The 21,913-nt window shown below is 36.6% G+C and overlaps 1 protein-coding gene across 9 annotated transcripts in view; it reads left to right on the top strand.

Annotated features, from left to right (window-relative positions):
- Nucleotides 1–21,913, top strand: part of mical2b (microtubule associated monooxygenase, calponin and LIM domain containing 2b) — a 99,485-nt gene that overhangs the window by 33,985 nt on the left and 43,587 nt on the right. For 8 of the 9 annotated variants that reach the window (XM_055009352.1, XM_055009350.1, XM_055009348.1 and 5 more), the window contains exons 4-12: nt 164–280; nt 1,838–1,939; nt 3,244–3,399; nt 3,470–3,570; nt 6,413–6,670; nt 12,557–12,672; nt 13,496–13,622; nt 15,607–15,697; nt 19,216–19,363. In XM_055009352.1, the coding sequence (XP_054865327.1) occupies nt 164–280; nt 1,838–1,939; nt 3,244–3,399; nt 3,470–3,570; nt 6,413–6,670; nt 12,557–12,672; nt 13,496–13,622; nt 15,607–15,697; nt 19,216–19,363 (1,216 nt within the window). Of the gene's footprint in view, nt 1–163; nt 281–1,837; nt 1,940–3,243; nt 3,400–3,469; nt 3,571–6,412; nt 6,671–12,556; nt 12,673–13,495; nt 13,623–15,606; nt 15,698–19,215; nt 19,364–21,913 lie in introns of those variants that run through there. The other variant, XM_055009356.1, reaches the window with a different exon arrangement.

The raw sequence follows: 21,913 nt of genomic DNA, 5'->3' as shown, positions 1-21,913 counted from the left end.
CAGGTACGGTAGTTTAAATATTTGTTTATGAATCATGTTCTTGACAAAGTTTGGATTTTATAGTCGCATAATTCTTAGTGAACCTATGTGGAGTCAGCTTTAGTGTCGCTGCAGCTATTCTTTGTGTGATTTCTGGATGTTTTTTGTGCGTTTCTCCCTGCAGGTATCCGTCAGCTTCAGCTGATGCTGCTGAAGATCAGTCTGATCCTGGGAGTTGAGATACACGTCAACGTGGAGTTCGTGAAACTTCTGGAGCCTCCAGAGCAGCAGGACGAGGACGGTAAGTGAAGAACAATGTTGGTTTATGATCATAACCGCTTTAAAGGACGTTAGACGGTGGTTTTAGGGTTAAACGGTTTAACTTTAGTGGCTGAGGAGAGTTTAAAGTCGTTGTGGAACCTTGTGGGTAAACCAACGACTGGCTGTGGAGTTATGTACATGTTAGAGGGTCGGCAGCAACACGCCTGCATCTCTCAGCTAAATATGGAAGCTGAACACGTGTTAGAATGATCAGAAACACATTCAGAACAAACCGTTCTGTTTTCAAAGGAAGCATTCTGAGAGTTTATTAACGCTTCAACACTTCAGGAAACACGACTGAAGAATTTACCGGCTGAGACTGAAGCTGCTGCTCAGAAAATAACCTGCTAATGAGTTCAGAGACGGAAAACTGTTCTCAGATCAGGAGCTGAACCTGAACCCTGATAGATTTACTATCGTTAAGGTCAAACCAAGAGAAAACAACCACTTCCTCCATCTGACCTCCTCACACTCAGCTGGTTCATTCATTTTGGGGTAATTTAGTGTAATTTTGGACATCTTTTGTCATTTTGAACATTTTTTTCAGTCATTTTGAATGAATACTGAGAAATTTGTGATGATTTTTGTGTAATTTTAGAAAAACTGACACCAGATCAGTTTTACATCCATCCAGGTGTCTCAGTGTAAACACTGAATCTGGTTTCTGTTCATTTTTTCTGTAACCAACTTTGAGCTTCACTATAACGAGCTGTAAAAATGTCATTTGTTTTAAAACAAATGAATGAATTTTAAAATTTTTTAACTGTTTACAGTTATTTTACAGATTTTTCTCGTTTTGTTTGGTTACAGATGTTTAGTAGCATCACAAAAAGAAATAATAAATAAATAAAATAAAAATAAAATATAATAAATAAATATATTTGAAATATTAATAAATTATTGTAATATTTATATTTTTTAATGATTATGTTATTTCTAATTTATTTTTGCTGAATTTAAATTGGGGAAAAATAACATTTTTCTACAGATATTTGCCAATAATTAAAATAAATAAATGTAATTAAACTAAAAATGAATTAAATTAATTAATCAATTTTAAAATTATTTAGGATTAAAAAAATCTAAATAATTTTTTACTCTTATGTCACAAATTTTGTTAAAATAAGATGATAAGCAATAAAATCACAAAAAAATATTAATTTACATATTGACTGTAAAAGAAAAACCAGGCTAAAACTGTAAATAACATCCACATCAAAGAGCATTTTGTCCTTTTATAACGTGTGACTGTATTTAACTGATTTAATCATTTAAAATTTGAATTTTCACTATTTTACCGATACGTGTTGTTATTTTTTCTGTTGTTTTTATATATAATTCTGAACATTAAAATATTCTCTGTTTTATTTTTTCTGACGTCCCTGTGGAGTTTTGTTCCCTAAAAAAGAGTCAGAAACTTTTCCATTTTCTGAGTGTTAAAATCTTCCTTTATCATTTATTTTGCTGTGGTGATTTCCAGATTTTCTTTGATGTGAGTGTTCAGATTAGATATGTTTTCCTCTTTATTCCTCCTCAGGTCCCGGGTGGAGAGCCGAGGTCCGACCTTCCTCTCATCCCGTCTCTCAGTTTGACTTTGACGTGGTGATCGGAGCCGACGGACGTAAAAACACTTTAGACGGTGAGAAAAACAACACGGGAAGTAAAAACCAGTGAAAGTTTTCAGCTGCAGTCAGCACTGGGTTTGTTCTCAGAGAGAACGAGGCGTCGCTAAGCTGCTGCTGACACAGTTTCAGCTGGAAACCTGATAGAGTTTGTGTTGCTGCTGCATGTTTGAGGCCTTTGTTAACTTCTGACCCACTACTCTGTTTGAACGAAATCTTCTCTAAACTCCTGGAGGTTTTATGTCTAAAACTGAAGTGTTTAGTTTTAACTGTAGCCAGAATATCTGCAGCTACATATCAACCACTTTTAGCTCCAGCAGCTTCTCTCTTTACTGCAGTTAAAATCCACTCAAACAGCTGGAAATGTCTTTCAAAAGTCTGGGCTGTGCTGAAATTATTTAAACTGGAACATTTTTATGTATTTATATCATTAAAACAACTACAGTACTAGTATAATGCAAACAGTTTATGATTGGCAACACATCTGAGTTCTGCTAAAAACTGACCCCAGATCAGTTTTACATCCATCCAGGCGTCTCAGTCTGAAGATATTAGAAATCTGACCAATTGTGGACAATTTTCAAGTCATTTTGAATGAAATTTTAGGTCCTTTTGGACATTTTTTGGACAAATTTTAATAATTTTGGGACAATTCAGTTTAAATTTGGATCATTTTTGGGTAATTTTGGGTGAATTTGGACTCATTTTGGACAATTTTCTTGTCATTTTCAACAAATTTTATGTCAACTTGGATCTTTTCTCCTCATTTTGGATCATTTTTGTGTCTTTGGGATCATTTTTCGAGTCATTTAGGACAAATTTCATGTCATTCTGAACTCACTTTCTGTAATATTTAAGTCATTTTGGCAAAATTTTAGATCCTTTTGAACAACTTTTTGACTCATTTGGGGGAATATTTAGCATTTTTTTGGACAGTTTTTTGAGTCATTTTTTGACAAATATTGAACAATTTGGGATGATTTTTGCATAATTTTAGACAACTTTCATGCAATTTGACCATTCATTAATGAACACATCTGAGTTCTGATAGTTTCTGCTAAAAACTGACACCAGATCAGTTTTACATCCATCCAGATGTCTCAGTCTAAACACTGAATCTGGTTTCTGTTCATTTTTCCTTGAAACAACCAAGTTAAAAAAAAAAAACAACAAATGAATGAATGTAATTTTTTTAGACAATTTTGCTTTTAAATTTCAAATGGAACACACAGAATAAAGTGATTTTTAAGACGTATCACTGCTTTAGTCTTAGATTAGATTGTTGCTCCGGACAAAAACGTCTCTTTTCTCGTCTTGGCAGGCTTCAGGAGGAAGGAGTTCAGAGGGAAACTGGCCATCGCCATAACAGCCAACTTCGTGAACAGGAACACGACGGCCGAGGCCAGAGTGGAGGAGATCAGCGGCGTGGCGTTCATCTTCAACCAGAAGTTCTTCCTGGAGCTGAAGGAGGAAACAGGTGAGTCTGGAGGAGGTGAAGAGGAGGTAGATCTTCGGTTTGAGTCTCTAAATGCTGCTTCTTCCTCCAGGAATCGACCTGGAGAACATCGTTTACTACAGAGACAACACTCACTACTTTGTGATGACTGCTAAGAAGCAGAGTCTGCTGGACAAAGGAGTTATTCTAAATGTGAGTTTACCGACAAACGGAGTTCAGTTTAACACCTGAAAACGTCTGATAAATGTTCAGAGTTTACTTAGTGGTTATTTGGAACCAAAAACTAAAAGATTTTGGCAGAATTTTGAGAATTTCATGTTTTCAGACCTGATTTTTTTTGTAGTTTCACTCTCAAAAACACCTGTGAAGCCATTTTAAAGGTTCAGTATCTCCAGAAATGAAACTCCAACAGCCAAGAAATGCGGTGAAAACGCAGCCAGACTAGTTTTCATCAGATCAGAATGATTGGATGGATACAACAGAGGACACATTTTTAATTATTGGTCCTTTAAAATGTGGAAAAGTGTCTCCAGAAAGTTCCTTTATGTTTATATGTATCGAATGATGCATGTTTTTTACTAAAAATACAATCTTTAACATTTCACCAAAGCTGTCAAGAATCTTGTCCAAAATTGTTTAAAATTTGTCCAAAATGACAAAAAATTTGTTCAAAATCAGATGAAGACAGTCTAAAACGACTCAAAAGTGTCAAGAAAGACTTGAAACTTATCTTAAAATACTCAAAGTTGGACAAAGTAAGATAAAGATGATCTAAAATGACTTGAAACTTGTCCCTAAAGACTTGAAATTCATGGAAAATAAGATAAATATTCTTCAACATAGTCTGAAATTACAATAATGAATATTAGTTGTGAAAAATGGAAAAAGTGCAAAAATTCCAATCCAGGATGACATTGTGTCTCCATAAAGTTCCTCTAAGTGTTTATCTATGGATGGATCCATATTTCTACTAAAATACAGTCTTTGGTCGACATTTCACCAACTGTTGAGGCTCTAACATCAGTAGAATCTGATGTGTGGAAAGTTTGACCAGACAAGGTTCTAGTTATTAGACTAAATGCTGAAAATGTAACATATGAGACTTGATAGAGAACTTTGCTCTTTCCTCCGTCTCCAACGACCAATAAACTGTTGTAGCTGCCGACTGATGTTTTCTATAATTAAATTAGCTCTGAGGTTTTTTTCCGGTGGTCAGGAATGTGTTTATTTGCCAGATCGATGAGTGATGAATCTCCACAGGGACGACGGTGATGAATGGAGCTCTAATTACATCCTGGTGACTCTCACCTTCCTTCTACGTCCAAACACACTGATCAGACTCTATTAATGAGGTTATTACAGACTGGATCATCTGCTGCATGTTTCCACCAACGCTGAAGAGAAATGAGCCCACAGTGAGGAAAAATGAGCCCACAGTGAGGAAAAATGAGCCCACAGTGAGGAAAAATTAGCCCACAGTGAGGAAAAATGAGCCCATAGTGAGGAAAAATGAGCCCACAGTGATAAGAAATGAGCCCACAGTGATGAAAAATGAGCCCATAGTGAGGAAAAATGAGCCCACAGTGATGAGAGTGTTAAATAAAAATTTAAATGCACTGCGTTTACTGAGTACTTCTACGCTTACTGTGGTACCAGTACTGATGTTTAAGTACATACTGTGAGTACTTCTACTGTGGTACCAGTACTGATGTTTAAGTACATACTGTGAGTACTTCTACTGTGGTACCAGTACTGCTGTTTAAGTACCTTGTACCTCTGAGACGTTGGCTGCTGGTGAAACTCTGCCTGCCGAGGCCTCAGTGGTTCCTTCTCATCTTACATCATCCATTAACGCTGATTGATTTCTGCCTGTCAGCTGCTGCTCAGAACATGTGGTCCGACTGCAGAGGCCTCATAATAACTCAACGCTTTCACTTTGTTCCTGCTGCAGGAGACTCGCTGGTCTAGATCTGAAAACAGGAAGATAAAATAATATAATCTGTTAATCTCAATCCAACCTGCTGCTGCTCAACCTGCTCATAAACCAACACAACTCAGTTATTTTGCATTCAAACTGATCCAAAATGAGTCAAAATCTAAGATATTTTGATGTGAAACCAGTTTCAAATGACTCAAAATTGCCCAAAATGTTTCATCCAGATTCTTCAAAATTAGTCCAAAAATTATAGAAAACTGTCACAAGCCACTCAGAATTGTTGAAAATGACTCAAAATTTGTCCAAATTAACAATAACAAATATTATTGACCACTAAGTATGGAGCATAAAGTTCCTGTTAGTGTATATCTATGGATGGATCCATATTTCTACTAAAATGCAGCCTTTGGTCCACATTTCACCAAAAATAACTTGATTCTTGTCAGACATTACTTGAAAGCTGTCCAAAATAAGCTAAAAATGACACAAAATGACATAAAAATGACACAAAATTGTACAAAATAACATACAACTTTCACAAAAGACTTAAAATTTGTGAAAAATAAGACATAGATGGTCTAAACGGCTCAAAATTGGTGCAAAATAAGATAAAGATGATCCAAAATTACTTGAAATGTGCCCAAAATGGCTCAAAAGTGACTCAAACTTGTCCTAGAAGATTCAAAATTAGTATCAAATATCAATCGATAACATGATGAGGAATAATTGTGAAAAATTCAAGTTTTTGTCATTAATAGTTCCAGAGATGTTGTTCAAATAAGGTGTCAAAAATTACACTACAGGTGGTTTGATAAACAAAAATGATCTCTGAAAGTATTTGATATATCATCATAAAAATGTACAGAAACTACTTTCAATGTCCAGTTTATGATTAAAAAAAATTTCCGAGCAAATAAGACGTGGTCACGCAGAAAGCATCTGATGAATGGTAAATTAATTTAGCCAAAATTATTTCACATATACTTTGCAAACATCCATATGTTAAAATATGAAAAATTGGGGCCAGTCAAAGATGAGCAGAAGTCGTTGCTTTTAATGAGTCGACTCTCGTATCTGTTTCCTGTTTTGTCCACTCAGGACTACATAGAAACCGAGCGCCTGCTGAGCCCCGACAACGTCAACCAGGAGGCGCTGCAGTCCTACGCCCGCGAAGCGGCTGACTTCGGTACGAACTACCAGCTGCCATCGCTGGACTACGCCATCAACCACTACGGGCAGCCGGACGTCGCCATGTTCGACTTCACCAGCATGTACGCCTCCGAGAACGCCGCCCTGATCCGGGAAAAACACGGACACCAGCTGCTGGTCGCTCTGGTGGGAGACAGTCTGCTAGAGGTACCGGGAGTTAGCACCGTTATACTGTAGAAAACACTGTCGCTATGGCTAGTTACAGCATGGTAGGGGTTTAGCTGGGAATGGGCACCATGATAAAGACTTCTGGTGGTTAATGACCTCCGACCAGAGAGTTTAATGGGGTTTTTTTGAGTGTCAGGCAGCTACAAAATACCTGTAGCAAACACCATTACCGTTACTACTGCTAGCTACGGCATGTTAGGGGTTTAGCTACCATTGGGCACCATGACAAAGACTTCTGTGATGGTTAATGAGCTAACATTATGAATACCAGCTGTCGTTTATAGGATAGTGATTCCTTAGCTGTGTGGCTAAAATTAGCTTCAACAGCATATTGAAAACTCCCTACTGTACTTCATTTGTTTTAACAGTTTATTGATTATTAATTGGTAATGTGATGACTTTCAGTTAACAAAATTGTTAAGAATTTCTACCTAAATCACGAGTATTGTCAGAGAGAATTGTGCCATAGGAAGCTGTGTCATCCATTTTTTCTGAAATTTTAGGCCGCTACATTAAACTTGTAGAAAACTTTGTAGCTACGGCTAGCTACAGCATTATGGTGGTTTAGCTATCAATGGTCACCACGAAAAAGACCTCTGATGGTTAATGACCTCCGACCAGAGAGCCACAAAATTAGCTCCATTAGCGTATAGAAAATCAGTTTCAACAGTTTTTTTTGATTAATAATTGATAACATGAGTGACTTTTGTTTAAGAAATAAATCACAAATAGGAATATTGTGAGAGAGATTTAGGAAGCTAGTTCATTCACTTTTATTCATTATTCCATCCACCGATTTTACGTTTCTTTACCTGGATCCATGTTGCCTTGCCTTTATTGAAGAAGTTTCATTTTATACTGTTGGGAAGCAATGAAAAATGTATAAGAGATGAATTACGCACACTGGAGCAACAAGTCATTAACTTCTTCAGGAGCAAAGACATTCCTATAGACAGTCAAAATATAGCTGCTTGCTACACCATACCCCAAAGACAAGACAAGAGGCCCAGCAGGTCCAATATCATCATGCGATTTGTGAGTAGAAAACATAAACAGGAGGTGTTAAAGCAGGTAAAAAAAACTGAAGGGCACAGGGGTATTTGTCAATGAGCATCTGACTAAGAGAAATGGTGAAATTGCAAGACAAGCTAGAATCCTGAAAAAGGAAAAGCGGATACAAGACACTTGGACAAGGAACTGCAAAATAATGATACGACTAAATGGTACACCAGAACAGGCTAGAGTGATAGTAGTCAGAGACATTAAAGAGCTGGACCGATACAAATGAAACTGATGAATCATATGGTGGAGAGGTGGAATAATGGAGGGAGGTCAGGTATTTATTTTGTTGTGAAATATAGGTATATGCCAAATACTGCTTGTGAGGCACAAATATGGAAAAATGAGTGAATACACTGATTTTAAGTGTTTGACTTTAAAGATCACAGGCCTTATGTGTTAGAAAACGACTTTGATCCAGAGATCCACTTCTACCAGAACATTGATATGAACTGTGAATATTATTCAGAAGATAAGTTTAATTCCAGTATGAAGATGGAGGGGTTCTCAGTGATTCACTTTAATAGTAGGAGTCTCTACAGTAATCTCACCAAAATTACAGATTCCCTTCAGCAGCTTCAACACAAGTTTACTATAATAGCAATTTCAGAGACTTGGTTGAGTGATGAAAAAGATTTACAGGATGGATTAGAGGGTTATGAAATGTATTGGCAAAACAGGGGCAATAAAAGGGGAGGGGGCGTGGCACTGTTCGTGATGTCTGCTTTTAAATGTAAAGTTATTAGGGGTATGACCATGGTTATTGATAATTGATGGAATGTATAACCATTGAAATTGAGGTTGATCGATCCAAAAACATTTTAATTAGTTGCATCTATAGAACACTAGGGTCATGTATTGATCAATTCAAAAAGAAGATTTATGAATTATATGAAAATCATAATGATAAGACTATTTTGGTTTGTGGTGACTTCAACATTGATTTATTAAAATCTAATGATCATATGAAAACTGCAGAGTTTGTTAATATTATGTTTAGTTTGAATTTCCATCCATTAATTGTAAATCCGAGCAGAATAACCAAAGATGCTGCAACATTGATTGATAATATTTTTACTAATGTAATCTATGTGAGAATAGTTAGTGGATTATTATTGACTGATGTAAGTGATCATCTGCCTGTCTTTGCTGTGTTAAAAATGAAGAAAAAGGAAAACGTAGGAACAAATACACAGACTAGTAATTTAGTTAGAACAAAATCGCAAGAGGCAATCATGGCACTCAAGACAGATCTTGTAAATCATGACTGGCAAGAAGTTTATGTGGAAGATACCAATCAATCATATGACGCTTTTTTAGATACATTTTTGTTTTTTTATGACCGCCATTGCCCATTGAAAGAATATAGACCAAATCCAAAAAAGCAGAGAAAACCATGGTTAACAGAAGGGTTGGAAAAAGCTTGTAAAAAGAAAAATAAGCTCTACAGGGAATTTATTACACAGAGAACAAAGGACAAGGAGGACAAGTACAAAAAATATAAAAACAAATTGACATCTATTATGAGATTGCACAAAAAAGACTATTATGATCAACTGCTGCTAAAACACAAAAATAATATTAAGGGGACCTGGGGAGTGCTCAAAAGTATCATAAAAAATCGAAGTCAAAATGATTTTCCAACATTTTTTGTAAATAATGACAATTCAATGATTGAAAATAATAAGGAAATTGCTAATGAGTTTAATGATTTTTTTTTGTTAATGTAGGCCCAAATTTAGCAAGGGAAATTAGAGATGTAGACCATAATTATGAGTTTGCATTCAGGACTAAGCATTCAATGTTCCTTGGTGGAGTTTGTGAAAGTGATGTATTTGAAGTGGTCCGGAAGTTCAAGAGTAAAAAATCTACAGATGATAATTCTATTGATATGTCACTTATAAAGGAAGTAATGGACTGTGTACTCAAAACATTTACTTATATATGTAACAAATCCTTCCAAACAGGTATTTTTCCTGATAGGATGAAAATGGCTAAGGTGGTACCGATCTATAAAAATGGTGACAAACACATTTTATCAAATTACAGACCCGTGTCTTTGCTGCCTCAGTTTTCAAAAATACTTGCGAAACTGTTTGTAAATAGACTGGATGCTTTCATAGAGAAATATGAGTTACTGAGTGACCATCAATATGGGTTTAGGAGTAACCGATCAACATCCTTAGCAGTGATGGAATTAGTAGAAAATATATCTACAGCTATTGATAAGAAACAATACGCTGTAAGAGTATTTGTGGACTTGCGTAAAGCGTTTGACACAATTAATCATTCCTTACTTCTGCAGAAATTGGAGCGTTATGGTATAAGAGGTGTTACACTAAACTGGATAAGAAGTTACTTAAATAATAGGTTTCAGTATGTAAACTTTAACAATACTGTGTCACATTTTAGAAAAGTAACCTGTGGCGTTCCACAGGGTTCAGTATTAGGACCTAAGTTATTTATACTTTATTTGAATGATATAGGTACAGTACTTAATAAGTTGAAATTTATTATATTTGCAGATGATACAAATTTAGTTAGTTCAGGACCAGACATTAAGGAATTGTTGAAAACAGTAGAAAAAGAGTTGATCAGGTTAAAGGAATGGTTTAATATCAATAAGTTAACATTAAATGAAAATAAAACCAAAATTATGGTATTTGGTGGTGTTAGGGCTAATTGTGAAACTCAATTAATCCTAAATGGAGTTAAAATTGAAAGAGTATATGAAACCAAATTCTTGGGAGTAATTTTAGATTGTAAACTCAGTTGGAAGCCACATATAGAATATATAAAACAGAAATTATCTAAAAGTATTGGTATAATTTACAAAACTAGTGATTTTTTGAATAAGAAAGGTCTGCCTATTTTGTATTTCTCACTTATAATGCCATATATGACATATTGTGTTGAGGTTTGGGGAAATACATACAGAACATACATAGACCCTGTAATTAAACTCCAGAAAAGAGTTATTAGAATAATAAATAAAGCTTCCTACTGTGAAACTACTAATAAACTATTTATAGAATCTTGCACCTTGAAATTTTTAGATATTGTATATTTAAAAACATTAGAAATACTATTTCGTGTAAAGAATAAAAGTCTTCCTACCTGTATTCAACAATTTTATAAATTAAGAGAAAAAAATTATAATTTAAGAGGACAGGGTATCTTTGAAAGAGGTCATATAAGAACTAATGTTAAATACAGATGTGTTTCACATTTGAGGGTTATTTTATGGAATGGACTTAGTGATGAGTTGAAACTGTGTAGATCTTTGGTGAGTTTCAAAAAAGCATTGAAAGGCAAAATAATCCAGGATTACAATGTAAAATGACTGACAGGTGAAATGATACGAAGAACAATTCAGAGTAAAGTCTTGTTTTGTTTTTTTCTTTTTGTCTTTTATTTCATGTATTACTGATATGCTGGGGGATACTATGGATTGTACAGGACAGGCAAAATAAGCCTTGGCTTCTGCCTATTCCTTGTTTCGGTTGCAGAACTCGTAAAAAGAAAAGGGCGGGGGGGGTAGAAAGAGGTGGGAAAAGGAAGAAAAAAGAAAAAAATATAAATATATAAATATATATTATTATATATATATATGTATATTTTTTTGTTTGATTATTTTGTTTTTTTCTTCAGTTTTTTTGTCTTTTTTCCTTTCTTTTTCATCCTCCTTTTTGTGGGGGGGAGGGAGAAGGGGAAGGAAAGGAGAAAAAAAAAGCATCTTGCAAGAATGTATAATATATTTTTTTGAACGCACAAAATGAAGTTTTTGCACTATAATCTTGTAACCAAAATAAAACCATTCATTCATTCCATTCATTCATATAATTTTTGTCCCTGATTCGATCTGAGCCTTTTAATATTTAGTATCACCTGATACTGAGGCCCAGTCACATTTTCCAAGATGATACACACTTCAAGTATTGTAGATTAGATGTAGTTCATGGTGACACCACTAGGTGGTGTCTCACATTTTAAATACGAACTGACGTTTATAGGATAGTGATTCCTTAACTGAGTGGCTAAAATTAGCTTCATCAGGACATTAAAAACTTCTTACTGTACTAAATGTGTCTTAACAGTTTATTGAATATTAATTGATAATGCGGTTGACCTTTGGTTAAGAAAACTGTGCGAAACTTGCATCTCTACCTAAATCATGAATAGGAATGTTGTTAGAGCGGATTGTGCTGTCGCACGTTCTTTAATCCATATTTTTGGAGTTTCAGGCAGCTGCGTTAAACCTGTAGAAAACACTGTTGCTACGGCTAGCTACAGCATGTCAGGGGTTTAGCTAGCAATGGGCACCATGATAAAGACTTTGGAGGATTTATGACCACCGACCAGAGCTCACATTTTCAGTACAAACTGACGTTTATAGACTAGCGATTAATTGAGTGGCTAAGATTAGCTTCATCACTATTTTCAAAGCTATCAGGAAGTGTTTTATTCCTCTTTTTAAGTTTCAGGCAACTACATTAAGCCTACAGCCAACATTGTTAAAACTGGTGCCCCAATCATCTTAGAAAATTGCTTTCAAAGCATATAGTTACTCTGGATGGCATTGCATTGGCCTCCAGTACTACTGTGAGGAACCTCGGTGTTATCTTTGACCAGGACATGTCCTTTAACTCACACTTTTGGCTTGCTCTGGGCGTCAGGCATATGGGTTCTGTAAAGCGTCTCGAGGCAATTTGACTGTAAATGGCGCTATATAAATAAAATTGAATTGAATTGGTAGCTACTGCTGTTTACCCCCATTGTGTTTACCATCACATTCTCCATTTGCAGCCCTTCTGGCCGATGGGAACCGGCTGTGCTCGAGGTTTTCTGGCTGCTTTCGACTCTGCTTGGATGGTGAGGGGTTGGGCTCAAGGAAGGAGTCCTCTGGAGATCCTGGCCGAGAGGTGAAGACGTTTTATTTCACTTTGTGTTCCATTCTTTTATGTGATTTCGTCATTTATTTTCTCTGGATTTCATTAAGATTAAAGCGAGCCTCAGTCCAGTCTTGGACAGTTTGCCGGTTTGGTCCAAAATAACTACTGGACAGATTCCTATGAAATCTAGAATCTTTATACATCTTCCCCTGGAGGATAACTTTTAATATTTTTCTCTTTTGATCTGCATTTAGCTCAATATTATGCACAAGAAACATCTAAATCCAACAAACGTGCTGAATATTTGAGCTTTTTTATTCACAGAAATGAAAATAAAGCCTAGTTTGCTAATGATCCTACAACTTTTCTTCTTCTAAAAGGCCAACTGAATTCAAAATTGACGACATAAATTCATGAATCCTTTGGAAACTGAACTTTCTACTTGTTCCACCATCAGAACAGAACGCAAACTAAAACCAAAAATATCTATTACAGATTTATATCAATCAGCCACAATATTAAAACCACTGACAGGCGACGTGAACAACACTGTAGGTGAACAGGAAGTTACATATAATCTGAATTAAATAATCTTTTTTGTTGTGGTGCTCTTTGGCCAAACATTGAAGCTGTAAAAATAGTAAAATGATGAGTACTTTTGTGTTACATGTTAATATTCTAATACTCTGTGTGCTTTAAGGGGATGTACTAGAGTAAATATTTGTTCATACAATGAAACAAAGGCAGCAAACAGTGCAGAATACAAATATAGTGGTGTTAAAATGTGTTGTATGACTGTATCGTGAATTATTTCTTTTAAATCTGACATGTCTACCTGTTGTGTTTCCACCAGGGAGAGTATTTACCGTCTGCTGCCTCAGACCACCACAGGGAACATCAGTAAAAACTTTGAGCAGTACTCCATCGATCCTGCCACCCGCTACCCCAACCTGAGCTCCGGCTGTGTGCGACCACATCAGGTCCGTCCAGAAAAAACATGTATTTAATCTTTCACTTTAGAAAGAACAAGGACATGAGAGATGAAAGCAGCTTGAAAAAATTAAGCTGCTTTCAGCCTTCATACAGTCCATCTCTGAGGGAACAGGAAGGAACAGGTAGCCTTGGATTTGTTCAAGGATTCAGCTTCGTCTACCGATGAATTACAGCCGTGAGTTTCTAAGACGGCAAAGAAAATGAAACGGCCAAGGCCAAACAAGCTGAATTTTCGCAGTGCAGACGAGAGACGGCGAAAAAAATAATTACAAAACTGCATAGACATAAAAGCAGCACATATGAAGAATACGTTTCCTCACCTGATGTTAGATTAAAATGCTGTCTTCTCTAAATCTCTCTGAATTGGAACGTTAAATTCACCATTATTATCTGCATTTAAATAATGAAACAGGAATCTGTACAGTCACAGTCAAAAAAAATGAATCTTAAATAATATTAAATAAATTAAAGCTGCAAGCAGCGTTGAACGGATTCTCACATCCTTGCTGGTCAGAGAATCCAAACATGTCCTCCAGGTGGCGCTGTGACTGAGAATGTATTTCGGCCTGTGGCATTTTTGATGGCGACCTATCAAAACTGTCCACCGGGTGGCGCTATCACTGTGAATGTATATAAGCCTAGGTATGTTGTCAGGGCTGGACTCTGATCATACATGTAAAGTTTGAGGCAGATTGGAGCATTACAGGCTAGTTAGATAGCACTTCCTGTGTTATGGTGAATTGTCAAATTCTGCCAGCCACCACTTCAACACCCTCAGACTTTTATGGAACATTTTGCTAATTTTTGATTTCCCATGCCTGTAGTACACCCTGGCCAAGTTTGAGCTCTGTCGGGGTTACCCTGTTTGAGTTTATAGCTTTTGAAAATGTGCGAAAATTGGTCCACAATGGTCCAAATATGTCACATAATTCAAAATGGCTGACTTCCTGTTGTCTTTTTGGCATGGGTGTCAATTACATTTTTGTGTGTCGTGACGAGTTACTTATACCTACCAAATTTCATAGCTGTAGGTGATGGTCCTGGTCGTAGAGCCCATTTGAAATTCTCCAGGTGGCGCTATTGAGCCATTTTGACTCACACCTATGCAAGTTCCGTAAAATATAAAATTTTTTCGCCGATCCTGATATGTGTGCAAATTTCCAATTCAAAAAGCGGTCGAAAAAATAAAGAAAAGGAACCCATTGGTTTCAAGAGGGTCCTTTGGTGCTCGGATCCTAATTACAGAAATTATTACAGCATTAATTAGCCACTCCACCGTTATTCTCTGTATTTAAATAGTGAACCTTTTTTCTATGGTCTCCACAGTGGAAGATAAATTCCTGTTTTCTGTTTACTAACCACTCAGACTTGTTCTAAACTGAACTCTGCTACAAACGCTGCATTGTGAGGTCCGGTGTTTTCATGCCAACCAGCTTCAACGTCTGACAGCGGCAACAATTAAAGCTGCGCACAGATAATATCCTAGCATGCAAACCTTTGTGTCTGGAATACTTGGACGGGGGAAAGTGTTGATGCTTGCATGAGATATTAAACGTGTCACATTTGCCAGAGCAACTACCCAACAATGGTCGCTTTTGTGGAGTTTAAACTGTTCAACAAGAACTAATTGCCAGCCATAATTGCTTTACTTCATGTCGTTATTTGTGCCTCCTTGGTTCTCTGCAGAGCCTCCAAACCTGCCAGAGTATCAGCAGGTCTGAAAGTATGCAACCAGTGAAGGGCACTAGATCTCCTACACTGTACAAAACATCAACACTTCAACCCAGTTATTTTTTGGGGGAGGAAAGAGAAATAAATCACAGGGAGACAAATCTGTAAGAAGAGTAACGATTGTGTTGTTGTGGTCTTTAAATATATGCTGGTGAACCGTCAGTGGTTGTGTTTTTTAAGTCATCTGATCTAATTTAACATCTGAAACATTTCTTCTTTTTCTACTTCTTGTTCTTTCAGGTTCGTCATCTGTTCATCGATGGTCGGCAGGACTTGAGTCTGGTGGAAAGAGAAGGACCGACTCGTAGATCCATCAACCTGTCCAGGAGAGGTGAGGATGTCGATCCAAACAAAACTCTGGTTGTCAAGCCTTGAAAAAATTCAAGAACTGATTTTTTCCTTACTTCTGACAGGATGTGTTCAACAGCGTAGAGCATGAAACTAAGAATCTTTCCTCACTTTGTTGTCATTTTCTGATACAGAATCCCAATCGATACCACTCGTCTAGATCGTAGATAAGCTGTAGTACCTGTGTGCGCCATCAGGTGGAGCCTGTCACTGTTTAAAGAGATGGGAGACTGCAATTTGTTTGTTTAATACTGTCGTAGCCAGACAGAGTAGTCACTTGGACTATGCATAGGTCATATTGGCAAGGGAGTTTAGCTAGCAACAGGCACCATGACAAAGACTCATGTCGTGGTTCATGACCTCCGACCAGAGCTCACATGTGGCCAACACAGTCGCTTCTGCAGTAAACTAAATTAGCTTCAGTAGCATGTGGTAAAATGCTGCCTGTACTTTAATCATCACCTACAATCAGTTAAGAAAATGTTTTAAAGTTTGCATCCAGTAGTTTATATGACACAATGTGCAAAAACTAAAATCAAGATTAAAAAAATAAAGATGCTATACAGGAAAAGTATAGCTAAATAATGAAACACGTGCAACACTTAAAATAAAATTAAGATATATTAAAATGATGCAGGGGTGTCAAACTCATTCTAGTTCAGGTTCCACATTCAGCCCAATTTGATCTCCAGTGACCAGTAAAATCACAGCATAATAAATTCTAAATAACCACAACTCCAAAAAATTCCCTTTGTTTTCGAGCAAAAAAGTACGTTCTGTTTTTTACAAAACATTATGAACAAACTCAGATTTCTTAAGAAAAACAAGTTCAATTTCAGCAACATTCAGCCTCAGTTTATCATTTCCACATTACACCTTCCAGATCACAGAGTGTCTACAAAGGAACACAACATTTAGTCACAGCTATCTGGAACTGATGATATAGGATTTTACTTTATGATCAAAAAGATCAAAAGTCAGACAAAAATTACAAAAAACAACAATAACAAGGCAAAATATCAAAAAACGAGACGCAAAATGACAAAAGTGAGAAACAAAACGGCCCAAAATGAGACATACGACATGAAACAAAACAAAAAAGAGACAAAAACCATTACAAAGCAATGAAAAATGAACAACAAAAATAACACAAAAAAATGACAAAAACAAAAAAAAAGGGGACAAGAAATGGACAACACAAGCGAGACAAAAAAAACACAAAACGACAAAAACGATGCTCAAAACAGCAAATAAATCAAAACACAAAATGACAAAAGTAAGACAAAAAATACAAACGAGACAAAAGGAAACACAAAACGACAAACAAAATGACAAAAGTCAGACAAAAAAAGTCACAAACGAGACACAAAAGACAAAAGAACAATTCACAATCTAGGATTTTACTTTATGATAAAAACAACTCTGTGTAATAATCTGAACTGTCATCATACAAACTAAAGCAGGAACCGTTCAGGGAGAAGGTTAATTTATCCTCCTGCCTTATAAATGTATAAATTTATACATACAAATACATAAAAGTTGTGACAGGCTTCCACCAAACCAAACTCTTTAGTACTGAAGCTGCTGTCTGACTTTATATTCCTCAATGGTCAGTGTTCATTTTCACCTCAGTCATCCCGTATATTTGACACCCCAGCTCTAATGGTTATATTATCTCATCTGCTGTCTGAGTCAGTGTTAATATTTAGAAAATAAACTGAGGAGGTTGGTCAGTGGCAGCTTCTACATGCAGTGTGTTGATGCTGCCGTTCTAATAAAAAGGCGGCTGTAGACGCTTCAGATATCTTTAACGATCACACTGACAGCGAGGATTTGCTGCCAGACGCTCAGATGAGGCTGTATTGTAGATTAAAAGCTCGTCATGTTGTAATCTGATCGTCCTGTGAGTCATCGTTGAGATTAGATTCACCCACGGCGGCATTAATGCTGCATTAAAGCTCCCTCTGAAACACCAAATTAAGAAGCTCATTCACAGTTTAAGAAAACATCTCGACATGACAAAGCCGGCAGTAACAGAACATTTTAATAATCCTGTGTGAACTCATTTATTACAGAATATGAGGCTGACCTCACAGTGGATGTTAGCTCAGCTTCTCCTCAGGGAAACTTTAGCTTCACAGGCCGACACACCTCAACTCAGACAATAAGAGGGATTAAATTACACCCACATGAGGGTCGACCATGAAGCCAAACAGACGTGTGCTGACCTGCAGCAGCGTCATGTCAACACACGGTAGGAAATACCTGCACTAAGGAGTGTTTCTCAACTCACAGAGGGTTCTAGTTCAGACTGGGAGTCATAGTTTAGTCACACATTAGAAACTACAGCTGGATATTGGTTATTGACATTAAGACTATTTTTAATTCACTACAAGCTATCACAGTTATGTTTAAATATGAAAATTAGGCTTTATCTATCAAAATATGTACTGATTTGCATTCATTTGCAGAACAGAATCAGAAAAACTGCATGAAAGCTGGCTTTAGCTATCATCAAAGTACACTTCATAGATAAAGCATGGTGGTGGCAGCATCATGAGTTGGGGCTTGTTTGTTACCGTTGGGTCTGAATAGTTTTCTATTATCAAAGTTTGTCTTCATAGATGAAGCATTATTTATTTTTTGTATTATATGTCCTCTGAAATTTTCAGTTTACACCTGAAAATGACACATTATCGATCTAAATATGTACTAATTTACATTATCTGAACATAAATCCAGTTTCAAAATTCTTCTTTAATGTATTGACACGTTCAGGATGTCTCTTTTATCACTCCATAAATCAGATACTACTGTCAACAGCCAGTTTTTTTTACTCACCCTGTTTTTAGGTATAAAATGTAAGAAATATCCAGCTAAAATCCTTCACAGAATATAAATCGATATAAAACTGGAAGCTTTGGTGCTTCTAAAGTGCAGATTTGTGGCTCAGGGTATGATGAGGCAGAAAAACATTTAGAGAAAAGCTGCCTTTAAATATATCTATGGTAGAAGTTCATACATTTTAGGGGGAAGCCACCATTTACAGGTAAAAAGATGTCATGGTTATTTACACCACTCATGTTGCTATGGTAACACAGCATCACATGACAGCATGTGATGGATTTCTATTTTAAATCGATACCTTGAATGTTTCCATGTTTTCTCAGTTTTGCTCTCTGGCTCCATTTTTCTCATTCTATTTAAATTATTTAAAATCTTTTTACCTCAAACCACAGACTTCAAAATGACCATAAAGCAGAATTAATGCCTCGTTTTACTTCAGTATCAGTAGCAGTTCTCAGTAGCCCGTCCTCCTCTGGAACTTTACCGGTATTAAACTCTGACGTGTAAAACAAACCCTCCTTTGAGCTGCAGTTCTGCATTTTACAGTGTTAGTGAAGGAGGCCAGAATGTTGTTCTGCTGCCAGAGTCTCTGGTTTTAATCTATCACGGCGTCCACACCAAATGAAACCGAAACCTGCTGCTGTTCTCCTGCAGAGTCCGAGGTCCGGCCGGGTCGACTGCTGACCTGGTGTCAGAACCAAACCCACGGCTACAGAGGAGTGGACGTCACCAACCTGACGTCCTCCTGGAGGAGTGGACTCGCCCTCTGTGCTCTGATCCACCGCCAGAGACCAGAACTCATGTAAGAACCAACACAGCAGAACAGAACATCCACGAAGCAAACCGGACCAAAAATAAGCTCTGTGAAATATTACTGGCAAAATTTTGAGACTTTCATGTGTTTTCAGATCAAAATTGTTGTAGTTTTACCCTCAAAAATACCCATGAAGCAATTTTTAGGGTTGATTATCTCCAGAAATCAAACTCCAACAGCCATGAAATGTGGTAAAAACTCAGACAGAATAGTTTCCATCAGATCACAATGATTAAATGGATCCAGCAGAGGACACATTCTTAATTATTGGACCATGAAAACTGGAAAAACTGGAAAATGTCCAATCCAGGCTGGTCTAGTGTCTCCATAAAGTTCCTGTAAGTGTATTTCTATGGATGGATCCATGTTTCTACTAAAATTCTGACTTTGGTCGACATTTCACCAACTTTTGAGGCTCTAACATCAGTAGAACCTGATGTGAGGAAAGTTTGACCAGAAAAGGTTCCAGTTTTTAGATATTTTTACTAAATGTTGATGTGGACTCTTTGGTAGACAGAAACTGGTGTTCATAGAGGTCTAGATGTTCATAGAGGTCTAGATGTTCATAGAGGTCTAGATGTTCATAGAGGTCTAGATGTTCCTAGAGGTCTAGGTGTTCATAGAGGTCTAGGTGTTCATAGAGGTCTAGATGTTCATAGAGGTCTAGGTGTTCATAGAGGTCTAGATGTTCCTAGAGGTCTAGGTGTTCATAGAGGTCTAGATGTTCATAGAGGTCTAGGTGTTCATAGAGGTCTAGGTGTTCATAGAGGTCTAGATGTTCATAGAGGTCTAGGTGTTCATAGAGGTCTAGATGTTCATAGAGGTCTAGATGTTCATAGAGGTCTAGGTGTTCATAGAGGTCTAGGTGTTCATAGAGGTCTAGATGTTCATAGAGGTCTAGGTGTTCATAGAGGTCTAGATGTTCATAGAGGTCTAGATGTTGGTGTTATATGTGCAGAGTTACAAGCTGCTTCATGTTGATTCATGTTGAAATATTGTAAGAAGTTTAATTCATTTGTCTTATTTTGGACAAATGCTGAGCGACTTTGGACAAGTTTCAAGTCATTCAGACAAGATTCAAGTCATCTTTGGCCAAATGTCGACCAAAGTTTGTATTTTAGTAGAAACATGGATCCATCCATAGATATGCACTTACAGAACTTACTAACTTCATGGAGATACTAGACCAGCCTGGATTGGAAATTTTGCACTTTTCCCATTTTAAAGGGCAAAAAAATCTCATTGCAGTAATTTTGGACAAATTTGAACTACTCTAGACCATTCTTATCTCATTTTGAACCAATTTTGAGCGATTGTGGACAAGTTTCAAGTAATTTTGGATAAATTTTGAGTCATTTTCAACCATCCTTGTCTTCTTGCACCAATTTTAAGTCTTTTTTAGGTTGTTTTAAGTCATTTTGGATCAATTTTTAGCCATTTTGGATGAGATTAAAGTCATCTTTGGTTAAGTGTCAACCAAAGACTGCATTTTAGTAGAAATATGATTCCATCCATATACATACACTTACAGGAGCTTTATGGAGAAACAAATTGTTTGAAAATTTTGGACTTTTTACCGTTTTTAAGAGCCAATAATGAAGAATTTTGCCCCTGTTGAATTCATTTAATCATTCTGATCTGATAGAAACAGTTCTGAGTTTTCACCTCATGTCATGACTGTTGGTTTTGTTTCTGCAGATATTGAACCATTAAAATGAATTCACAGATGTTTTTTAAGGTGAAAATACAACAATTTTGATCTGAAAACTTAAGAAATTAATCAAATACAGCTCAAAATATTTCACAGAACTTAGTTTTGGGTCTCAAACACCTAATAAATAAACTCAGAATAAATGTGAGACTTTACAACAACATATTTTCTGATTGGACAGACTGACCTGGTGGTTGTTCAGGTTTGGTTTTCTTTGTCAACAGCATGAAGGATGAATTTCATCTTTATAAACGGTTTGATACAAACTCGGAAACATTCACGCTTCTTTAAATGTTACCAGGCGGAGGATCGATTGAAGCTGGTGATCCTGAATCAGCTGACTCCGTCTTCTATTTTCAGAAACCGTTGGATTTTCTCCACTTCTAGGCTGAATTAGTCGACGCTCCGTCTTATTATCTGGTGATTTATCTCATTCAGAACCAGAACAGCTGACGTTTGTTTGAGGAGAATCTGTTCACATGCAGCCGAGAGAATCAGTTAAAGCGTCACAAGTTTTAGCACTGAGCTGCTGCTTCCACACTCAGCATTAATTCTCATGTAGAGACGTTTGACTGGTTGGTGTTTTTTTCTAACTTTAATCAGTCAGACAGATCAGTTTTTAGCCACGTTAGCAGTGTGATGCTAATATTCATTGTTCAGAACAACACCTCTATGGTATCTAAATAAACATTGCGTGAATTACAGAATTTTCTTCTCTACCAGCTTCTGAGAAATTTCTGTTGGCTCCTCAGCTAACTGCTAATATCATCTTTCTTCTTTTTGAAGCTAATCAGGTAGCATACAGTGCATTTAATTTTAGCTTTAAC

This window comes from Amphiprion ocellaris, chromosome 3 (assembly GCF_022539595.1).
Source record: "Amphiprion ocellaris isolate individual 3 ecotype Okinawa chromosome 3, ASM2253959v1, whole genome shotgun sequence".
Lineage (NCBI taxonomy): Eukaryota > Metazoa > Chordata > Actinopteri > Pomacentridae > Amphiprion > Amphiprion ocellaris.
The sequence above is the reverse complement of the archived record's forward strand: the minus strand, read 5'-3'. Positions and strand labels throughout refer to the sequence as shown.